Genomic DNA, 20,041 nt, shown 5'->3' with positions numbered 1-20,041 from the left:
AATAAAAAACAAAGAAAAAAATCTATACAAAAAAAAATTCAAAAAAACATAAGAAAGACTCTTGCTAGAAGAAACGTGTTATAATAAATATAATTATTTATGTGTCTTTTTTTATTAGTTTAAATTTTTAAGAAAAATTATTCATGATATACTTGTATAAAATACATATTAAAATACAATACATGTTAAAAATAAATTAAATAACACATATATTTATACACAAGTACATGATAACTTATTTGATATTGGGTTCTTGGAATTTTTTTATTTAAATAAATTAAATATATTATTTACCAAAACCCGTAATCCCAAAATAAAAAAAATATTTATAGATGATTTAGATTGCTTTACAAAGTAAAAATCGGTATAAATTTATTATTATTTAGATCGAATTACTACTTATGAATTATTTCAATCCAAGAACCTTTTATTTTGTTTGACTGACTAAGGTTTCCAATGTGAATTAGAAGTGTGTGAATTAAAAGTGTACACGTTGAGAGTAGTGGATGATTGGAATTAAAAGTTGTTATTAATTTCACCTTAATTCTAGATGTCAATGGTTTAGAGTAAAATTGGATTAACACTAAACCAGTTCAAATTTTAACTATCTAAATATTTTTAAAACTAGTATAATTTATTACAATTTAAATACTATTCATTTAATTTTTTTATCAATTTAATTAATTTTATTCAAAAATATCAACTTAAAATTACTTTTAAATGTGGTCTAATTTAAAATTTATGTGAAATTGCGTCCCTCCACTAATTTAAAACTAGTGATTTAAAATTTCATACGTATTAAAAATAGTAACAAAATATATCAGTTTTTATTTTTTAAATCGACCCAAATAATATTATTAATTTTTATTATTTTAAAAAATTATATTTTTATACTTACAAATTATATTTTTGAATCGAATATTTAACTAATCATACGAGTAGAATAACACGAATACGTAATACTGTAGTTAAATCGTTAAATAATATATGTGTTCTAGATACACTGGCATTAAACGCATTGTGCCATACCCTGGTTGCACCCGAAATGCATTTCAATTTTCATTAAATCAAGGTAATTGGTGACTAAATATCCGAAATAAATGTTTAATGTGATCTGGATCACAGTACCCGATATATATATATATAGGTATTCTGTGTATTATAAATTTCGATAAATAATATATTTAATTTATTTAAATAAAAAAATCTTTGATACTTGTCGTTTATATAGTAATTTTTTAGATCTAAAGCAATGTAAATACTATAATTACCCTACAAGTCATGTCTTTTCATTAATTAAATGTATTTAAATTTTTTTTTTTGTTGTAGTTGTGAAATAATTAATGCAATCAAATCAAATGAGTAACAAATGTATTGAAGGAGATGATACATGCATTGACAAATATTCAAATCCAGATTGTTGCAGAGATTATGTTTGTCCAAATTGCGATGTTTGTCCAAATTACGACCAAGAGGTTTGCAGTCAATTTCTCTAACAATTTGCAAACGAGGGGATTGCATTACTCGAAATAATAATATAACTGTTTGTCATCGTTCATGTTTAAACAATAATGATGTTGAGTTAATAATCATTGGTGAGCTTGTTAGTTTCACTTGAATAATATACGAGTTACATCCTTACATATATACTTGAATAATAATTTTCATGTAGTATTGTACTATAATACTACATGAGACTCATTTTCAATTTGTTTTGTGAGACCCATAATACATATTTTTATTGTTTTTGTGTGTTATCCCGTATAATTCTTAAAGTTAGTTGTTTTTTACTTAGCATTTTTGTGGTCTCGTTTAAGGCTAACATCGCATATAGACATTCATTTTTGAGTGTATAAATATTGTTAAATCAAAACCAATAGACGAAAACATGTATCGAGGAAGACAAAATCATCACTTTGTTGGAATTAACTAGCTAGCTCATCCTTGAAAACATTGTGCCGAAGATGTTGGATTCATATTTATTGTATTCCTTCTGCTTGAGCTTCAACTCTTTGTACTCAACTTTAATGTCTCTGATAATAAGCCAATCCAAGTAATGTAACAGATAATTATTAATTATTATTCAAATAGAACTACAAAAAAAAAGGGAAAAAAGGGAAAATAATGTATTGGATGTACCAACCTCAATTTGGTGCATCATGTACCATAATTCAATGGTATAGATTCAGGTCAATTGAATTATATATCTTAGCTTGGTGCATGATGCACTAGGTTTTTGGGAGTATGATAGAATTCTCAAAGGAATAGTTATTATAAATATTAATTGAAAAATGCAGAGTTTGAAATTGCAAAAACTAATTAATATAGAGAATTTACCTGTTATTTGGATCAATAATGAGTGCTCTTTTAATATCAACCTCAGCTTTCTCCAAATCTGATGTTTTCAGGTATGCTTGGCATCTTCTGTATAGAGCCTTCACATTTAAAGGGTCTTTCTCTAGTACCTGAAATTCATTCAAAATATACACAAAAATTTCATTAATTTATTGAATACAATTTAGTTAACTCTGTATTATTATGCAAACGATATATATTTTTAGAATTTCTCATGATACATTCAATAGAAACTTCATTTCCATTTAATTAACTAATTTATTCATTCGTTCTGTGCATCCTACACAATCAAGGGCATTATTATTAGTTGTATTAGAACCGTTATGAAACTTTTTTTTTTCAAAGTTTAAGCTGATTAAAGGAGACACATAAATAATTATATCTTTAACATGTCTCATCATACAAGACTTTGTTAGTGTTAGGTTGTTATTTATCAATTAGTTAAGTTAGTTCAAGTTATAGGTAGTTAGTTATAGTTCACATTGAATAAAATCTTTTGTATTGTAGTGTTACACCAGCAACCACACCTTTTGTATATATATATACCACATATATAGTGCAATGAATCCATCGAATTCATTCCAATTCTTTCACTATTCTTTGATTCAATATGGTATAAGACGCTATCATTTTTTTCTCATCTTCCACATTCTTCCTTCTTCAATTTTCCTTCATTTTCCTTCATTTTCTCTTATTCTTTCTCTTCTTTCTCCATTTCTTTTCTTCCTCACACTCGAACTCTTCCAATAGAGTTTATGAGAGCTGCGTCATTTCTTCAGATTAAATTTCATTATTTGAAGAAGTTAGGGTTCCGATCATGAGATCGAGTGTGAAAGACCGTTCTTTACTCAAGAACAAATTTATCCATAGCAAATCCATTTTTCTTGTCCTCTACAGACCAATCAGGACTCACTCTAGTTACTTAACAACTCACCAAAGAGAATTATAACTCATGGAGTATAGCCATGAAAAAAGCCCTCAACGCTAAGTGCAAATTTGGATTCATCAATGGTTCAGTATCTGATGAGCGGATATTTTATACGCTTTTTGACATCATTTTTATATAGTTTTTAGTAGGTTTTGTTTAGTATTTATTAAGTTTTCATAGGTTTTAGTGTTAAATTCACATTTTTGGATTCTACTTTGAGTTTTTGTGTTTTTATGCAATTTCAGGTATTTTCTGGCTGAAATTGAGGAGCTGGAGCAAAAGTCTGATTCAGAGACAAAGAAAGCACTGTAGATGCTGTCTGGATCTAACTTCGTTGCACTCGGAAGAGCTTTTCTAGAGCTATAGAAGTCCAAATGGAGCGTTCTCAATGGCTATGGAAAGGTGGCTTCCAGAACTTTCTAGCAATGTATAATAGTTCATACTTTGCTTCAGATTAGAAAGCCCAAAACTGGCGTCCAATGCCAGCCTCCTGTACCTTTCCAGGCGTCCAGCGCCCAAAGAGCAGAGACCAGCATCCAAACGCCTAGACAAGACCCCCTAGCCAGCGTTCAATGCCCTAGAGACCTCATAGCACGTGGATCTCATTAAAGCTTAGCCCAAACACTCACCAAGTGGGCCCCATAAGTGAATTTTAGCACTAAGAAGACTGTTTTACCCTTATTAGTCATTAGTTTAGTATTTAAAGTAGAAGATCACTCTTTGTTAAGGATCTTAAGCCACTTTACATCATATTTTTGTTTACCACATTGTATCTCCTTTCAGTATGAGTTTCTAAACCTCCTAGGTTGAGGGGAGGAGCCCTGCTGAGTCCTATGAATTAATAAAAGTATTATTGTTTCTCTTTGATCCGTGTTTGATTAATTCTAATATGTATATTCATTCTTCATCAATATGAATGCGTTGAAATGACATAAGGTTATCACATTCTACATGGGTTCAGAGTGCATCTTTCATCGGACAATGATGAACCACCAGCTTGTCTATACATCTCTCAGACGGCTAATCCATGACTTTGTTGGGGACTTCTCGAGACATCAGTTCAGCCAATTTACGGGAAGATTAGAGTCTCTGTGATAGAGGCTAGAACCAAAGGCACAACATCCTCCGATTTGGAAGATTTGACCTTATCTGTGGCGTTTTGAGTAGGATCATCAAGGAGAATGAACTGCAGAAGCTTCACCCTCAATCAGAATGGATCCGCACTAATCCTGGGGTTCAGATCTGGAGGAGTATTGGCAGCTGCTCAAACTAGCGTCAATCACATACAGCCTGCCATTGAATAAATTATTCACAAGCAAAGGAAATAGTACTACCAGAGTTAATTCAGAAAGACAAAGCAACTTCAATCCTCAACTATATTCCTATTACTGATTGCCCTTAAATCAATCCAACCAACAACCTTTTGATTTTGCCTGACTAAGACCTGGAAGATAACCATAGCTTGCTTCAAACCATAATCCTCGTGGGATCGACTCTGACTTGCTCAGGTATTATTTGGACGACCTAGTGCACTTGCTGGTACAGCTGTACAAAGGTATGGGGATTCGTGCACCAGTATTGCGTCCAGATCCTGAGCTTAATGCCGAGAAATTCGATATATGGCAATGTGTGAATGATATAGTTAGCACCTGAATTCTCATGGTGTCCAAAGAAATTGCAACATCTCTGGTTTATACTGTTTCAGCTGAAGAGCTGTGGAATGATCTCAAAGAAAGGTTTCAACATGGCAATGGTCCAAGAATTTTTGAACTCAAGCGAAAGTTAGTGAACTTGAGTCAAGGTTCGATGACGGTTTCACAATACTTCACAAAGATAAAGTTCTTTGGGAAGAACTCAACTCATATCATCCAATTCCTTGCAATTGTGCTGATTCATGGCCAATGCAAGCTTTTCTACAAGACGAGTACGTACATTATTTTCTAATGGGGTTAGATGATTCCTATGCTCAGATTTGAGAACAAATTCTATTGATGGAGCTTCTACCATCAATCAACAAGGTCCTGTCCCTAGTAGTCCAAGAAGAGAAGTACAAGGTGATTGGAGCACCCTCAACCCCAACTCAACTTACTTTCTTTGCAAGAAATTAGCATGTGCCTCCACAATCAGGCAAAGGAAGAGGGAATGTGAAAAAGGACAGGCCTCTTTGTTCTTATTGTGGAATTTTTTATCATACAATTGATAAGTGTTTCAAGCTTCATGGTTTTCCACTAAATTATAATAGAGGAAGAAGTCCATCCATGCATGGTCTGAGGCAAGTAGCACACAATTTCATTGGAGGAGAGTCTCAATTGCCTCAAGATCCATCCTAACATCTTCTTTGACTTTGTCCTCCCCAATCCAATATTAGATTCTGAACCGTTGCCTAATGCTCAAACAATCCCAACCGTACCTGAGATACCTCAATCACTAACTACAACCAATAATCAATCCCAAATACTCCCTCTTATAGAAAACCAAACCTCACCTTCTACTTCCATCCAACCTAGAAGATCCCACATAACTAAACATACTCCCTCTTACCTTCATGCCTATATTTGTCATAATAAATCTCCTTACCTGATTTCAAACTTCTTCAACAACCATAGATTGAACCACACTTATCATTCTATTTACCAAGCCAATCTTATTCCTGAACCACAATTTTACCATCAAGCAGTTAAACATGAGGAATGGAGGACTGCAATGAAAGAAGAACTTGAGGCTTTGGAGTCTAACAGCACTTGGAAATTGGTTCCTTTACCACCCACCAAAGTTGCCATAGGGTGCAGATGGGTTTACAAAGCCAAACTAAAAGCTTATGGGAGTTTAGAAAGGTACAAAGCAAGATTAGTAGTCAAGGGATACACACAACAAGCAGGAATCGATTTTAAAGATACCTTTAGCCTTGTAGCTAAAGTCACCACTGTACAAGTTCTACTAGGCATTACAGCAGTGCGTAAGTGGCATTTAATCCAATTGGACATCAATAATGCACTTCTCAATAGGGATTTGGATGAAGAGGTATATATGGAATTTCTAATAGGGCATCTCGAATGCAAGAAAGGCCTGGTATGTAGGCTTACAAAGTCACTTTATGGGCTTAGACAACCTTCGAGACAGTGATTTCACAAATTTTGCTCAACTCTTAAGCAAAATAGTTTCACTCAATGCAAGAGTGACTACTCCTTATTCTCAACAGGTTCTAGTGATTTTGTAACCTTCCTATTGGAATACGTAGACGACATCATAATTGCAGGAGTTAGCCTTGATATGGTGACCAAAGTCCAATTAAAGCTGCAATCCATTTTTAAACTCAAAATATTGGGGGACTTAAAATTCTTTTTAGGCTTGGAACTCGCCAACAGCTCAAGTATACACTCTCTTTGCTAGAAGACACCAACCTCTTGGATTGCAAGCCAGCAACAGTTCCTTTGGATGCCAATCTCAAATTATGAGCTAAAGAAGGTGATCCGATCTCTAATGCTTCTGCATATAGGAGACTCATTGGTCGCCTCATGTACCTCACTATCTCCCGGTCAGACATTACCTTTGCTGTCACTAAACTGGCACAATTCATGTCTAACCCGCGGATGCCTCATTTACAAGCTGCTCACCAAGTATTAAGGTACCTTAAGAATGCACCAGGCCAAGGGATTCTATTTTCAGCTGCTTCCCAACTCACCCTGTCCATATACTCTGATGTTGATTGGGGTAGTTGTCTCGACACAAGGAGATCAACTACAGGCTACTGTGCCTTCTTAGGTGACTCTCTCATTGCTTGGAAGAGCAAGAAGCGATAATAGTCTCTAGGAGCTCCACCGAAGTCGAATATAGGTCCATGGCTCATCCTAGCTGTGAGGTTATTTGGTTAATTGGTTTACTTTAGTTCTTTAGAGTCCAAGTCGATTCGGCCATGTTATTTTGCAACAACATCTCTGCTCTTCAATTGGCATCAAATCCCACCTTTAATGAGAGATCCAAAAATGTTGAATTGACTGCCATTTCATCCGTGAGAAGATTGAAGCTGACACCATTAGATTGATTCATGTACCTACTAAACATCAACTAGCTGATATTCTAACTAAAGCTCTCCCTCCACCTCAATTTTACTTTCTTATGTCCAAGTTAGGAACATACAATTTGTATGCTCTAACTTGAGGGGGATGTTAGTGTTAGGTTGTTATTTATTAATTAGTTAAGTTAGTTCAAGTTATAGGTAGTTAGTTATAGTTCACAGTGAATAAAATCTTTTGTATTGTAGTGTTGCCTACACCAACAACCACATCTTCTGTATTGTAGTGTTGTCTACACCAACAACCACACCTCTTGTATATATATATATATATATATATAGTGCAATGAATCCATCGAATTCATTCCAATTCTTTCACTATTCTTTGATTTAATAGATTTCTTTTTGGTTTGCGTAATTTTTTGCTTAGCTTTTTTTTCTTTTTTTTATTTGTCTTATCTTAAAATAACTTTTTTTAAGTCAATAAGAATCGAATTTCAGAGTTTTAAGTTATAAAAGTTCTGATATTATATGTCATGAAACAAATTTTTTAAAAGATTTAAACCGATAAAAAAAGACACATGAATAATTATATTTTAACAACATCTATAATCAAATGCTTTGATTTTGTATTAGGATGAGATATATAATATAGGACACATGAAAGTGAATCCACTCTCTATTCAATGTTTTTTGTTTTTCTTTTGAGGAAAAAAAGATATTAAAAAAAATCAACTTTTTTTAAGCTTTATTTTCAAATTAAAATTTATATAAATTAGCTCATATTATTAAGAGGATGAGAGGATACCTTTGTGCATAATCTGGAAGCTTCAGTGTAGTCCCCCAATTTGAGTTTACAAGCAGCATTATTCAAGTTACATGATAACCGTAACGTATCTGCATGACTCTTCTCATCTTCACTGAATGAATGATCAAACTCTATGCATTTTACAGCCTATACAGTATCAAATCAATAAAAATATATCATTAACTCATTAATAATTCCACAGTATATAGTATATGTATATAACTAACTAATTAATCAACTAACCTTTTCATATTCCATGGATGCACGCCTGAAATTTTCAGCCTTAAACATCAAATTCCCATCATGCTTCTTCTTCTCACAAGCTTCTAATTTCTCTTGGTTGTCCATCTTCCAAAATGGTTTCTCCTTTAAACATTAAAGAAATTTGATTTGAGCATATCATAAGTGAGAAGTAAAAGTAATTATTATAAATAATTCGTCTCAATCAACTAACCTTAACGAAATCAACCAATTCAACTTCATAGTAAAGGACTTTATTATTACTATTATTGTTATTGTTAGGTGTGTCTTCTCCTTCTCCCTGTGAATTGTTGTCACTAAAATAATCAGCACTGATAGTCACAAGAGCTTGTTCTGCTTTTTTCATTGTCATTATTGCTCTTTCTAGACCCTCAGGCACCTGTCCTGGAAAAATAAAATAAAACAAGCCAAAATTAAACTGATAGTATTAATGAATAATTTTATATTTAACATATTTACTTGCACATGATTTTTTATTTATTTATTTTGGTTTTGAAGTGTGGGCTATACACAGATCTATCTTATCTTGTACTAAATTCTAAACTTTTTATTTAAAAGAATAATCTGGCTAACAAGAATTGAACCCTAAATTTTTTCATTATAAAATTTTTAATAGTATGTAGCAATTTTTTTTTTATCAAACATAAATTTCAAGTATGACAGAAAAAGCATACCTTCTTGAATTGTGAACTCAAAAGGTTCTTCCTCTGATCCTTTCTTCTGAATAATTGTTCCATCTTTTTGTTTACATGAATATATAACTGCAACCAATTGAAAACATTAATTTAGAACTTGAGAATTAAGATAGCAAGAGTCTAACAGTTCATCCTTCAACTTCTTCTGCAATACCAAGATAATAGGAGCCTCATGTATTAGATGTACAGAAGCTCATTTTCTTGAGATACAAGTTACCTTTCACATGAGATCCTTCGTTGGGACGATCGAACCCCTCACCAGATTTCTTAATTTTCTTCAATATTTTCTTATCGCCTGTGACATCGGTCACAATTTTCCATGATACTAACTCTAGTTTGATGGTTATTATCTTGAAATCCGGTTGGAGAAAACCATCAGGCTCCTTGATTCTATCTGGATTTTGAATGATTCCATCTACAAAGTTAAGTTAATATCAGTCTATGGCTAAACATACTAATATATTAATTTTTTAATAGAACAAATTAATCAAGATTACAATTATTTTGAAGCAGAGAGTATAACACAACACAAAGAAAATAGGAAAGTAATAACTTGGAAATACATTATTCATATTTCATCTGAAATAAATTTTGAATTTTGATTAACTTACAAGAGAATTTCAAAGCTAGCTCTGCCACCTCACCCTTTCTCATGGTCTTAACTGCTACACTCATGGCAGGACATAGATAGCCTGATCCAGTACACAATAATGTTGAGGTTTTGAATCAATTTTATTTGAACAACTAAGAAAATAAAATAAATTCTGAAACCAAGTACATACAGCACTAAACCTTACCTTCACTTACATTAAATTCCACACCTTGGTCAGAGTTAGAGACAAGCATGCCACTCTCTAGCATTGCTTCATATTTCACTGTAAACAATCACCAATTCGCCACTTTCAAATCTTGAAAGACTACTTTGTCCCTGTGTTTTTGGTTAGGGACGAGAGGGTTGAGGTTTACTCGAATTATATTTGAGTAATGATAAGGAATCAATTCTTTTTCGGCCAATATCAGCTCATCTTTTTTAAAATTATTTTGTTTATCTTAAATTTTAGACTCTAAATCACAAACTCTTAACTTTAGACCCTAAATTATAAATTCTAAGAAAAAGTTGACTAATGTTGACTAACTAAAAATTAATTTTCTATACTTTATCTTTATATAAATTAAAAAGGAAACATAAGAAAAAAGCAGAGTGTACCTAGAACTTCATCAGCGTCTTTAGGGGTAGCCCATCCATCTCCCTCTTTTAGAATCTTTTTGATGATTCCTCCATCACCATTCAAGTCTCTAATGGTATTCCAAGATAGCAATTCGATTTCGAAAATGAGAGTCGCGTTGGGAGGAACCAGTGGTGGAGACCCTACTTCCCCATACGCCAAGTTAGGTGGCATTTTGAAGATTGCTCTCTCCCCTTTCTTCATGCTCCCAACTCCTTCATCCCAACCCTTGATAACTTCACCTGATTATAGAAATAATAGCATGGAATTCAATTTCCATTTCATTATCCACATTGTGAAGTTCCATTTTTAATAGTTATCACTGAATTTATACACTAGCAAGTAAATTTATATGTAACTTTGTAAACTGAGAACATTATGAAGATATTATGAAGTATGGAAGTGCATATTACATTGGCCTAATTTGAAACGAAACGAGGACCCTTTATCATAACTGGATTCAAGAGATGCTCCATTTTCAACTTGTCCTCTGAAATTAACTGAAGGAAGAAAAGACAATGTTAGCTTTAGCATAGTTACATACGCAATATGTTCCGGTACGAAAACAGATACGCCATATGCCATATGTAGAATATTTTACGTGAAAAATATACATATGGCATTTTGCTATGCAGATAAATTGGTACCCAGTACATGCGAATTGGTATGCGTTATGCTTTCTAATTGGTGAATCATGTAACTATGAGCTTTAGTATTAGAACTCAATATCAAAAAGGTGATAAAGCTGAAAAATTAAGTATGAACTAGACTACAAAACAAGAAAAGGAGAAAGATAAGTGAAGCATATGAAGTGGTATAAAACAGTGGGTAACCTTCAACTTCGTCTCCAAAGAATGGAGTTTGCCAAGTGAGACCTTTCCTTATAACACGTTTAGTGAGGCCATCATTTCCAATTTGCAAGAGTGGGGATTCAGAGTTCTGAGCTTCAAATTCAGCTTCCAAAGACTGGCTTGGAAGAGGAGGAGACACTGCCATTGAAATGAGACAGAGAGAAGAGATTGTGTTGTGTGTTTCAAAGCAAAGGATAAGCCGTTGTTGGTTTCCCTCCTTTTGAACCTGTCGGTTCACAGATATTTTTTTATTGCTGTTTTTTTTTTATTTCTTCTATTGTTAAAAATTAAAATGTGATAATAAAATTAATTTGCGGGGACAAATTACTCTCAGCTCAAATGCTGAATTCATTTTCTTAATTTTACAAGAGTTTAACTTTTTTTTATATATACTTTAGAATAAAAATTAAAGGTTTTAGTTAAACTATACTCACTACCTATGATGGATTTTTACTGAATGGTATAGATATAAATATATATGAAAATTAAACATATTGTTTCCAAGAATATATTACGTTAACATATTTGGTCTAAGTCTCTAATAAAATTGTAATGATTTAACTTAATTCGTTTTGAAACAATAATTTGAATGATCTTTTAAAACTAAATTATCATAACTACTCTTAAGAATTACAGAATTTTTTTAAAAAAAAAATTGGACCTATATACAAGATAAATTTTATGCAACCAAAAATAAATGTTTCTAAAATATTTTTACTAAGGATAAAATCAAAATTAATAATTAATTATAAGAAAAAATATATTAAGCCTAGATAAATCATAAATCTAGTGAATAAAATGCCAGTCAAATAATAGGCAGTGGAAGTGCATAAGTCATAAGTGCAGGTCACTGAAAAAACATAAACACCAACAAAGATGTAGGTCAGAGACTAACAAGAAGCCAACAAATTAATTTCTGAGTAAAGGACAAATTCGTCCTGATCTTTTTTTCGCGGACATTTTCGTCTCCGAAGATTGGAAAATACTTTAATGTTCCTGACCCCCAAAAAAATGGACATATTTACCCTCCGTTAGAGTCGCTCCGTTTGCCCTGACGGAAAACGGTGACGTGGCTCCCGTGGCGCTGACCTGGCCGTTACGGGCTGCCATGTGGGATGGACTTTTGAAAAGAGGACGTATTAGTCCCCAAGAACCAAAACGTTATCGTTTCTCCTCCACCCCCAATCTATGATGAACAACTTAAGACCAGCAAAGGAGCTAGCTGTGAAAGTGAAAGAGATAGAGAGATTGAGAGAGAGGATAGCATTGACTACTCACCACACCACTCACCATCTATCAAGCTGTGCCAAAACCCATATCATTAACAAGAACAACACATGAATTCTTTCACAGGAATTGGAATGTAGTGTGGTGTGTTGTGTTGAGTTGTGTACTCCAACAAATTGAGAGCAAAGTTGAGTTGGGCTTGACCACCATTAACACTAAATCTACTAGTAATTACACTTGAGCTGGCTGCAACAACAACCAAACTTGTACACTCCATTAGGATTTAGGACATGATGGACGAAAGTAAGTGAAAAACTCAAAAACCAAGTGATGAGCGGATAATTTATACGCTTTTTGGCATTGTTTTTACATAGTTTTCAGTATAATTTAATTAGTTTTTAGTATATTTTTATTAGTTTTTAATTAAAATTCATATTTCTGGATTTTACTATGAGTTTGTGTGTTTTTTCTATGATTTCAGGTATTTTCTGGCTGAAATTGAGGGACTTGAGCAAAAATCAGATTCAGAGGTTGAAGAAGGACTGCAGATGCTGTTGGATTCTGACCTCTCTGCACTCAAAGTAAATTTTCTAGAGCTATAGAACTCCAAATGGTGCGCTCTAAATTGCGTTGGAAAGTAGACATCCAAGGCTTTCCAGCAATATATAATAGTCCATACTTTGATTAAGGATAGATGACGTAAACTGGCGTTGAACGCCAGTTCCATGCTGCATTCTGGAGTCAAACGCCAGAAACAGGTTGCAAAGTGGAGTTAAACGCCAGAAACATGTTACAAACTGGCGTTCAACTCCAAGAAAGACCTCTACACGTGTAAAGCTCAATGCTCAGCCCAAGAACACACCAAGTGGGCCCCGAAAGTGAATTTCTGCATCATTTACTCATTTCTGTAAACCCTAGTAATTAGTTTAGTATAAATAGGACTTTTTACTATCTTTGTAGGGGATCTTTGATTCGTTTTATGCTATCTTAGACTTTTGTGAGGGCTGGCCATTTGGCCATGCCTGAACCTTCATCACTTATGTATTTTCAACGGTAGAGTTTCTACACACCATAGATTAAGGTGTGGAGCTCTGCTGTTCCTCAAAGATTAATGCAAAGTACTACTGTTTTTTCTATTCAATTCAACTTATTCCGCTTCTAAGATATTCATTCGCACTTCAATATAATGGATGTGATGATCGTGACAGTCATCATCATCCTCAACTTATGAACGCGTGCCTGACAACCACTTCCGTTTTACCTTAGATTGAATAGATATCTCTTGGATATCTAATACAGGGGACCGAGTCCGAGTTATTAGTGTCTTCGTGGTATAAGTTAGAACCCATGGATGGCCATTCTTGAGATCCGAAAAGTCTAAACCTTGTCTGTGGTATTCCGAGTAGGATCTGGGAAGGGATGGTTGTGACGAGCTTCAAACTCGCGAGTGCTGGGCGTAGTGACAGACGCAAAAGGATCAATGGATCCTATTCCAGTATGATCGAGAACCGACAGATGAATAGCCGTGCCGTGACAGAGCATCTTGGACCATTTTTACTGCGAGGACGGGAAGTAGCCATTGACAACGGTGATGCCCAACATACAGCTTGCCATGGAAAGGAGTAGGAAGGATTGGATGAAGACAGCAGGAAAGCAGACATTCAGAGGGACGAAAGCATCTCTATACGCTTATCTGAAATTCTCACCAATGAATTACATAAGTATCTCTATCCTATTTTAATTATCTTTTAGTACACTATAATCTCTTAATACATTTGAATCCGCCTGACTGAGATTTACAAGGTGACCATAGCTTGCTTCAAGCCGACAATCTCTGTGGGATCGACCCTTACTCACGTAAGGTTTATTACTTGGACGACTGGTGTGCGAAATTGTGATCTAGATGTGAAATTGTTGTTCGAAATTGATTCCCTGGCAATGGCTCCAAAAACGTGTGCACAATACCATGGTCCAAACATAACTTCACAATCTTCGCGCAACTAACTAGCAAGTGCACTGGGTCGTCCAAGTAATACCTTACGTGAGTAAGGGTCGAATCCTACAGAGATTGTTGGTATGAAGCAAGCTATGGTCATCTCATAAATCTCAGTCAGGCGGATTAAATTGATTTTATGAATTGATAAGTAAAAGATAAATAAAATATAAAATAGGATAGTGGTACTTCTGTAATTCATTGGTGAGAATTTCAGATAAGCGTATAGAGATGCTTTCGTTCCTCTGAACCTCTGCTTTGCTGCTGTCTTCATCCAATCAATTCTACTCCTTTCCATGGCAAGCTGTATATTGGGCATCACCGTTGTTAGTGGCTACATCCCGTCCTCTCTGTGAAAATGGTCCGATGCGCTGTCACTGCATGGCTGATGAGCGGATAATTTATACGCTTTTTGACACTGTTTTTAGTATGTTTTTAGTAGGATCTAGTTACTTTTAGGGATGTTTTCATTAGTTTTTATGTTAAATTCACATTTCTGGACTTTACTATGAGTTTGTGTGTTTTTCTGTGATTTCAGGTATTTTCTGGCTGAAATTGAGGGACTTGAGCAAAAATCAGATTCAGAGGTTGAAAAAGGACTGCTCATGCTGTTAGATTCTGACCTCCCAGCACTCAAAGTGGATTTTCTGGAGCTACAGAATTCAAAATGGCGCGCTTCCAATTGCGTTGGAAAGTAGACATCCAGGGCTTTCCAGCAATATATAATAGTCCATACTTTCGCCAAGAATTGATGACGTAAACTGGTGTTCAACGCCAGCCTTCTGCCCAAATCTGGCGTCCAGCGCTAGAAAAGGATCCAAAACCAGAGTTGAACGCCCAAACTGGCACAGAAACTGGCGTTCAACTCCACAAATGGCCTCTGCACGTGCAACACTCAGGCTCAGCCCAAACACACACCAAGTGGGCCCAGGAAGTGGATTTATGCAACAATTACTTACTCATGTAAACCCTAGTAGCTAGTTTATTATAAATAGGACCTTTTACTAGTCTTTTGGACCATCTTTGGATCTTTGGATTACCTTATGATCCTTTGATCATGTTTTAGGGGGCTGGCCATCTCGGCCATGCCTGGACCTTCACTTATGTATTTTTAACGGTAGAGTTTCTACACTCCATAGATTAAGGTGTGGAGCTCTGCTGTTCCTCAAAGATTAATGCAAAGTACTATTGTTTTCTATTCAATTCTTCTTATTTCGCTTCTAAGATATCCATTCGCACCCAAGAACGTGATGAAGGTGATGATTATGTGTGACGCTCATCATCCTTCTCCCTTATGAACGCGTGCCTGACAAACACTTCCGTTCTACATGAAATAAGCTAGAATGAGTATCTCTTAGATCTCTTAACCGGAATCTTCGTGGCGTAAGCTAGAATGATGGCGGCATTCAAGAGAATCCGGAAGGTCTAAACCTTGTCTGTGGTATTCTGAGTAGGATTCAATGATTGAATGACTGTGACGAGCTTCAAACTCGCGAGTGCTGGGCGTTAGTGACAGACGCAAAAGGAGGGTGAATCCTATTCCAGCATGATCGAGAACCGACAGATGAATAGCCGTGCCGTGACAGGGTGCGTGAGCATATTATTCACTGAGAGGAGGGGATGTAGCCACTGACAACGGTGATGCCCTTGCATAAAGCCAGCCATGGAAAGGAGTAAGACTGATTGGATGAAGATAGCAGGAAAGCAGAGGTTCAGAGGAACGAAAAGCATCTCCATTCGCTTATCTGAATTTCCTACCAATAATTTACATAAGTATCTCTATCCCTATTTTATTATATACTATTCGAAAACACCATTATCAATTTATATCTGCCTGACTGAGATTTACAAGGTGACCATAGCTTGCTTCATACCAACAATCTCCGTGGGATTCGACCCTTACTCACGTAAGGTATTACTTGGACGACCCAGTGCACTTGCTGGTTAGTTGTATCGAAGTTGTGACAATTATGAATTAAGATCAGAGCACCAAGCTTTGGAGCCATTACCAGGATTTGTTCGAGCCTGGAGATCACAATTTCGTGCACCAAATTTTTGGCGCCGTTGCCGGGGACTTAATTGTTCCTGTTTGGCGCCAAGAATCGTCTGAGATCCCAATCCCGGCAACAACACCAAGTTTTTGGCGCCGTTGCCGGGGATTGTTCGTGTATGGACAACTGACGGTTCATCTTGTTGCTCAGATTAGGTAATTTTCTTTTCGTTTTCTTTTCAAAAATATTTTCAAAAATATTTCTAAAATTTTCTCATCTGTTTTCGAAAAAAAAAAATTAAATAAATAAAAATGTTTTCAAAAATTTTATTCAAGATTTTTAAGAATGAATTCTAGTGTTTCATGAAGCATGTAAAGCCTGGCTGGCTGTAAAGCCATGTCTAAATTTATTTGGACTGAGGCTTGCAATTTGTTATAAAGAGCAATATACTCTCGTGTTAAAGACTAAAGCTTGGCTGGCCATTGGCCATGTCTAGTGTTTTGGACTGGAGCTTTCATTGAAAGCTTGGCTGGCTAGTGAGCCATGTCTAATTCCTGGACTGAAGCTTTAGACTAACATGGCAAGATTCCTGGAATTCATATTAAAAATTTTGGAATCCTTATTTTTCTTTTCTTAATTAATTTTTCGAAAAAATCCAAAAAAATTTAGAAAATCATAAAAATCAAAAATATTTTTCTGTTTCTTGTTTGAGTCTTGAGTCATGTTATATGTTTGGTGTCAATTGCATGTGCATCCTGCATTTTTCGAAATTATCATGCATTCATGGTGTTCTTCATGATCTTCAAGTTGTTCTTGGTAAGTCTTCTTGTTTGATCTTGATGATTTTTTGTTTTGTGTCTTTTCATGTTTCTCATATGCATTCTTGAATTCTTAGTGTGTAAGCATTAAAGAATTCTAAGTTTGGTGTCTTGCATGTTTTCTTTGCATTAAAAATTTTTCAAAAATATGTTCTTGATGTTCATCATGACATTCAAAGTGTTCTTGGTGTTCATCTTGACATTCATAGCATTATTGCATGCATCACATGTTTTGATCTAAAAATTTCATGCATTGCATTTTTTTTGTGTTTTTCTCTCTCATCATAAAAATTCAAAAATCAAAAAAATATCTTTCCCTTTTTCTCTCATCAAATTCGAAAATTTGGATTGACTTTTTCAAAAATTTTTAAAATCAAATTGTTTCTCATGAGTCAAATCAAATTTTCAATTTGAAAATCTTATCTTTTTCAAAATCTTTTTCAAAAATCAAATCTTTTTCAAAATTCTTAGTTATTTTCGAAAATTCCAAAAATATTTTTCAAAAATCTTTTTCTTATTTTTATACCAAATTTTCGAAAATAACATAATCAATTAATGTTTTGATTCAAAAATTTGAAGTTTGTTACTTGCTTGTTAAGAAAGATTCAAACTTTAAGTTCTAGAATCATATCTTGTGATTTCTTATGAATCAAGTCATTAATTGAGATTTTAAAAATCAAATCTTTTTCAAAACTAATTTCTATCATATCTTTTCAAAAATATCTTCTTATCTTATCTTTTTCAAAAATATCTTTTCAAAATATCTTTTCTAACTTCCTAACTTCTTATCTTTTCAAAATTTGTTTCAACTAACTAACTAACTTTTTGTTTGTTTCTTAACTTTTTCAAAACCACCTAACCAATTCTCTCTTTCTAATTTTCGAAAATATCTCCCCCTTTTTCAAAAATTTCTTTTTAATTAACTAATTATTTTTATTTTTATTTCAAAAAAAAAATTTTCGAAAAATACTAACAAATTTTCAAAAACCAATTTTCAAAAATCACTAACTCCTTTTCAAAATAATTTTCGAAAATTATACCTCCCCCATCCTATTCTATTTATTCATTCATATCCTAACATCTCATTTCATCTCTCTTCCATCCTCACAGTTGTGTTTCTTCCATTAGATTACATTCTTTGTCTCCCCCTCTTCTTCCACTCACACAGGGATCCCTATACTGTGGTATAAAGGATCTCCATTATTATTATTATTTTTCTGTGCCTTCTTCTTTGTCATATGAGCAGGAGCAAGGATAAGAACATTCTTGTGGAAGCAGATCCAGAACCTGAAAGGACTCTGAAGAGAAAATTAAGAGAAGCTAAAATACAACAATCCAGAGATAACCTTTCAGAAATTTTCGAACAGACAGAGGAGATGGCAGCCGAAAATAATAATAATGTAAGGAAGATGCTTGGTGACTTCACTGCACCTAATTCCAATTTACATGGAAGAAGCATCTCCATTCCTGCCATTGGAGCAAACAACTTTGAGCTGAAACCTCAATTAGTTTCTCTGATGCAGCAGAACTGCAAGTTTCATGGACTTCCATCTGAAGATCTTTTTCAGTTCTTAACTGAATTCTTGCAGATATGTGATACTGTTAAGACTAATGGAGTAGATCCTGAAGTCTACAGGCTCATGCTTTTCCCTTTTGCTGTAAGAGACAGAGCTAGATTATGGTTGGATTCTCAACCTAAAGACAGCCTGAACTCTTGGGATAAGCTGGTCACGGCTTTCTTAGCCAAGTACTTTCCTCCTCAAAAGCTGAGCAAGCTTAGAGCTGATGTTCAAACCTTCAGACAGAAAGAAGGTGAATCCCTCTATGAAGCTTGGGAAAGATACAAACAGATGACCAAAAAGTATCCTTCTGACATGCTTTCAGAATGGACCATCCTGGATATATTCTATGATGGTTTATCTGAGCTATCAAAGATGTCATTGGATACCTCTGCAGGTGGATCCATTCACCTAAAGAAAACGCCTGCAGAAGCTCAAGAACTCATTGACATGGTTGCTAATAACCAGTTCATGTACACTTCTGAAAGGAATCCTGTGAGTAATGGGACGCCTATGAAGAAGGGAGTTCTTGAAGTTGATACTCTGAATGCCATATTGGCTCAGAATAAAATATTGACTCAGCAAGTCAATATGATCTCTCAGAGTCTGCATGGAATGCAAGCTGCATCCAACAGTACTCAAGAGGCATCTTCTGAAGAAGAAGCCTATGATCCTGAGAACCCTGCAATAGCAGAGGTAAATTACTTAGGTGAACCTTATGGAAACACCTATAACTCAACATGGAGAAATCATCCAAATTTCTCATGGAAGGATCAAAAGCCCTAACAAGGCTTTAATAATGGTGGAAGAAACAGGTTTAGCAATAGCAAACCTTTTCCATCATCAACTCAGCAACAGACAGAGAACTCTGAACAAAATGCTTCTAATTTAGCAAATCTAGTCTCTGATCTATCTAAGGCCACTGTAAGTTTCATGAATGAAACAAGATCTTCCATTAGAAATTTGGAAGCACAAGTGGGCCAGCTGAGTAAAAGGATCACTGAAATCCCTCCTAGTACTCTCCCAAGCAATACAGAAGAGAACCCAAAAGGAGAGTGCAAGGCCATTGACATAAGCGCCATGGCCGAACCTGTGAGGAGAGGAGAGGACGTGAATCCCAAGGAGGAAGACCTCCTGGGACGTCCAGTGATCAATAAGGAGCTTCCCTCTGGGGAATCAAAGGACTCTGAGGCCCATCTAGAGACCATAGAGATCCCATTGAACCTCCTTATGCCCTTCATGAGCTCTGATGAGTATTCCTCTTCTGAAGAGAATGAGGATGTTACTGAAGAGCAAACTGCCAAGTTTCTTGGTGCA

The 20,041-nt window shown here is 34.8% G+C and overlaps 1 protein-coding gene across 1 annotated transcript; it reads right to left on the bottom strand.

Moving 5' to 3' along the window:
- Window positions 1–1,811: 1,811 nt before the first annotated feature.
- Window positions 1,812–11,343, bottom strand: LOC107604695 (70 kDa peptidyl-prolyl isomerase). Its single transcript, XM_016306342.3, has 12 exons — window positions 11,119–11,343; window positions 10,699–10,785; window positions 10,267–10,527; window positions 9,857–9,934; window positions 9,671–9,751; window positions 9,277–9,474; window positions 9,039–9,125; window positions 8,558–8,748; window positions 8,347–8,469; window positions 8,104–8,250; window positions 2,338–2,465; window positions 1,812–2,033 (listed from the first exon to the last, which is right to left on the bottom strand). The coding sequence occupies exons 1-12, from the start codon at window positions 11,279–11,281 to the stop codon at window positions 1,934–1,936; spliced, it is 1,644 nt and encodes a 547-aa protein (XP_016161828.1). The 5' UTR covers window positions 11,282–11,343; the 3' UTR covers window positions 1,812–1,933.
- Between the last annotated feature and the right edge of the window lie 8,698 nt (window positions 11,344–20,041).

The sequence above is a fragment of the Arachis ipaensis genome, chromosome B6 (assembly GCF_059453495.1).
Source record: "Arachis ipaensis isolate K30076 ecotype BB chromosome B6, ASM5945349v1, whole genome shotgun sequence".
NCBI lineage: Eukaryota > Viridiplantae > Streptophyta > Magnoliopsida > Fabales > Fabaceae > Arachis > Arachis ipaensis.
Note: the sequence above shows the minus strand (reverse complement) of the source record. Positions and strands in the feature narration are given on the sequence as shown.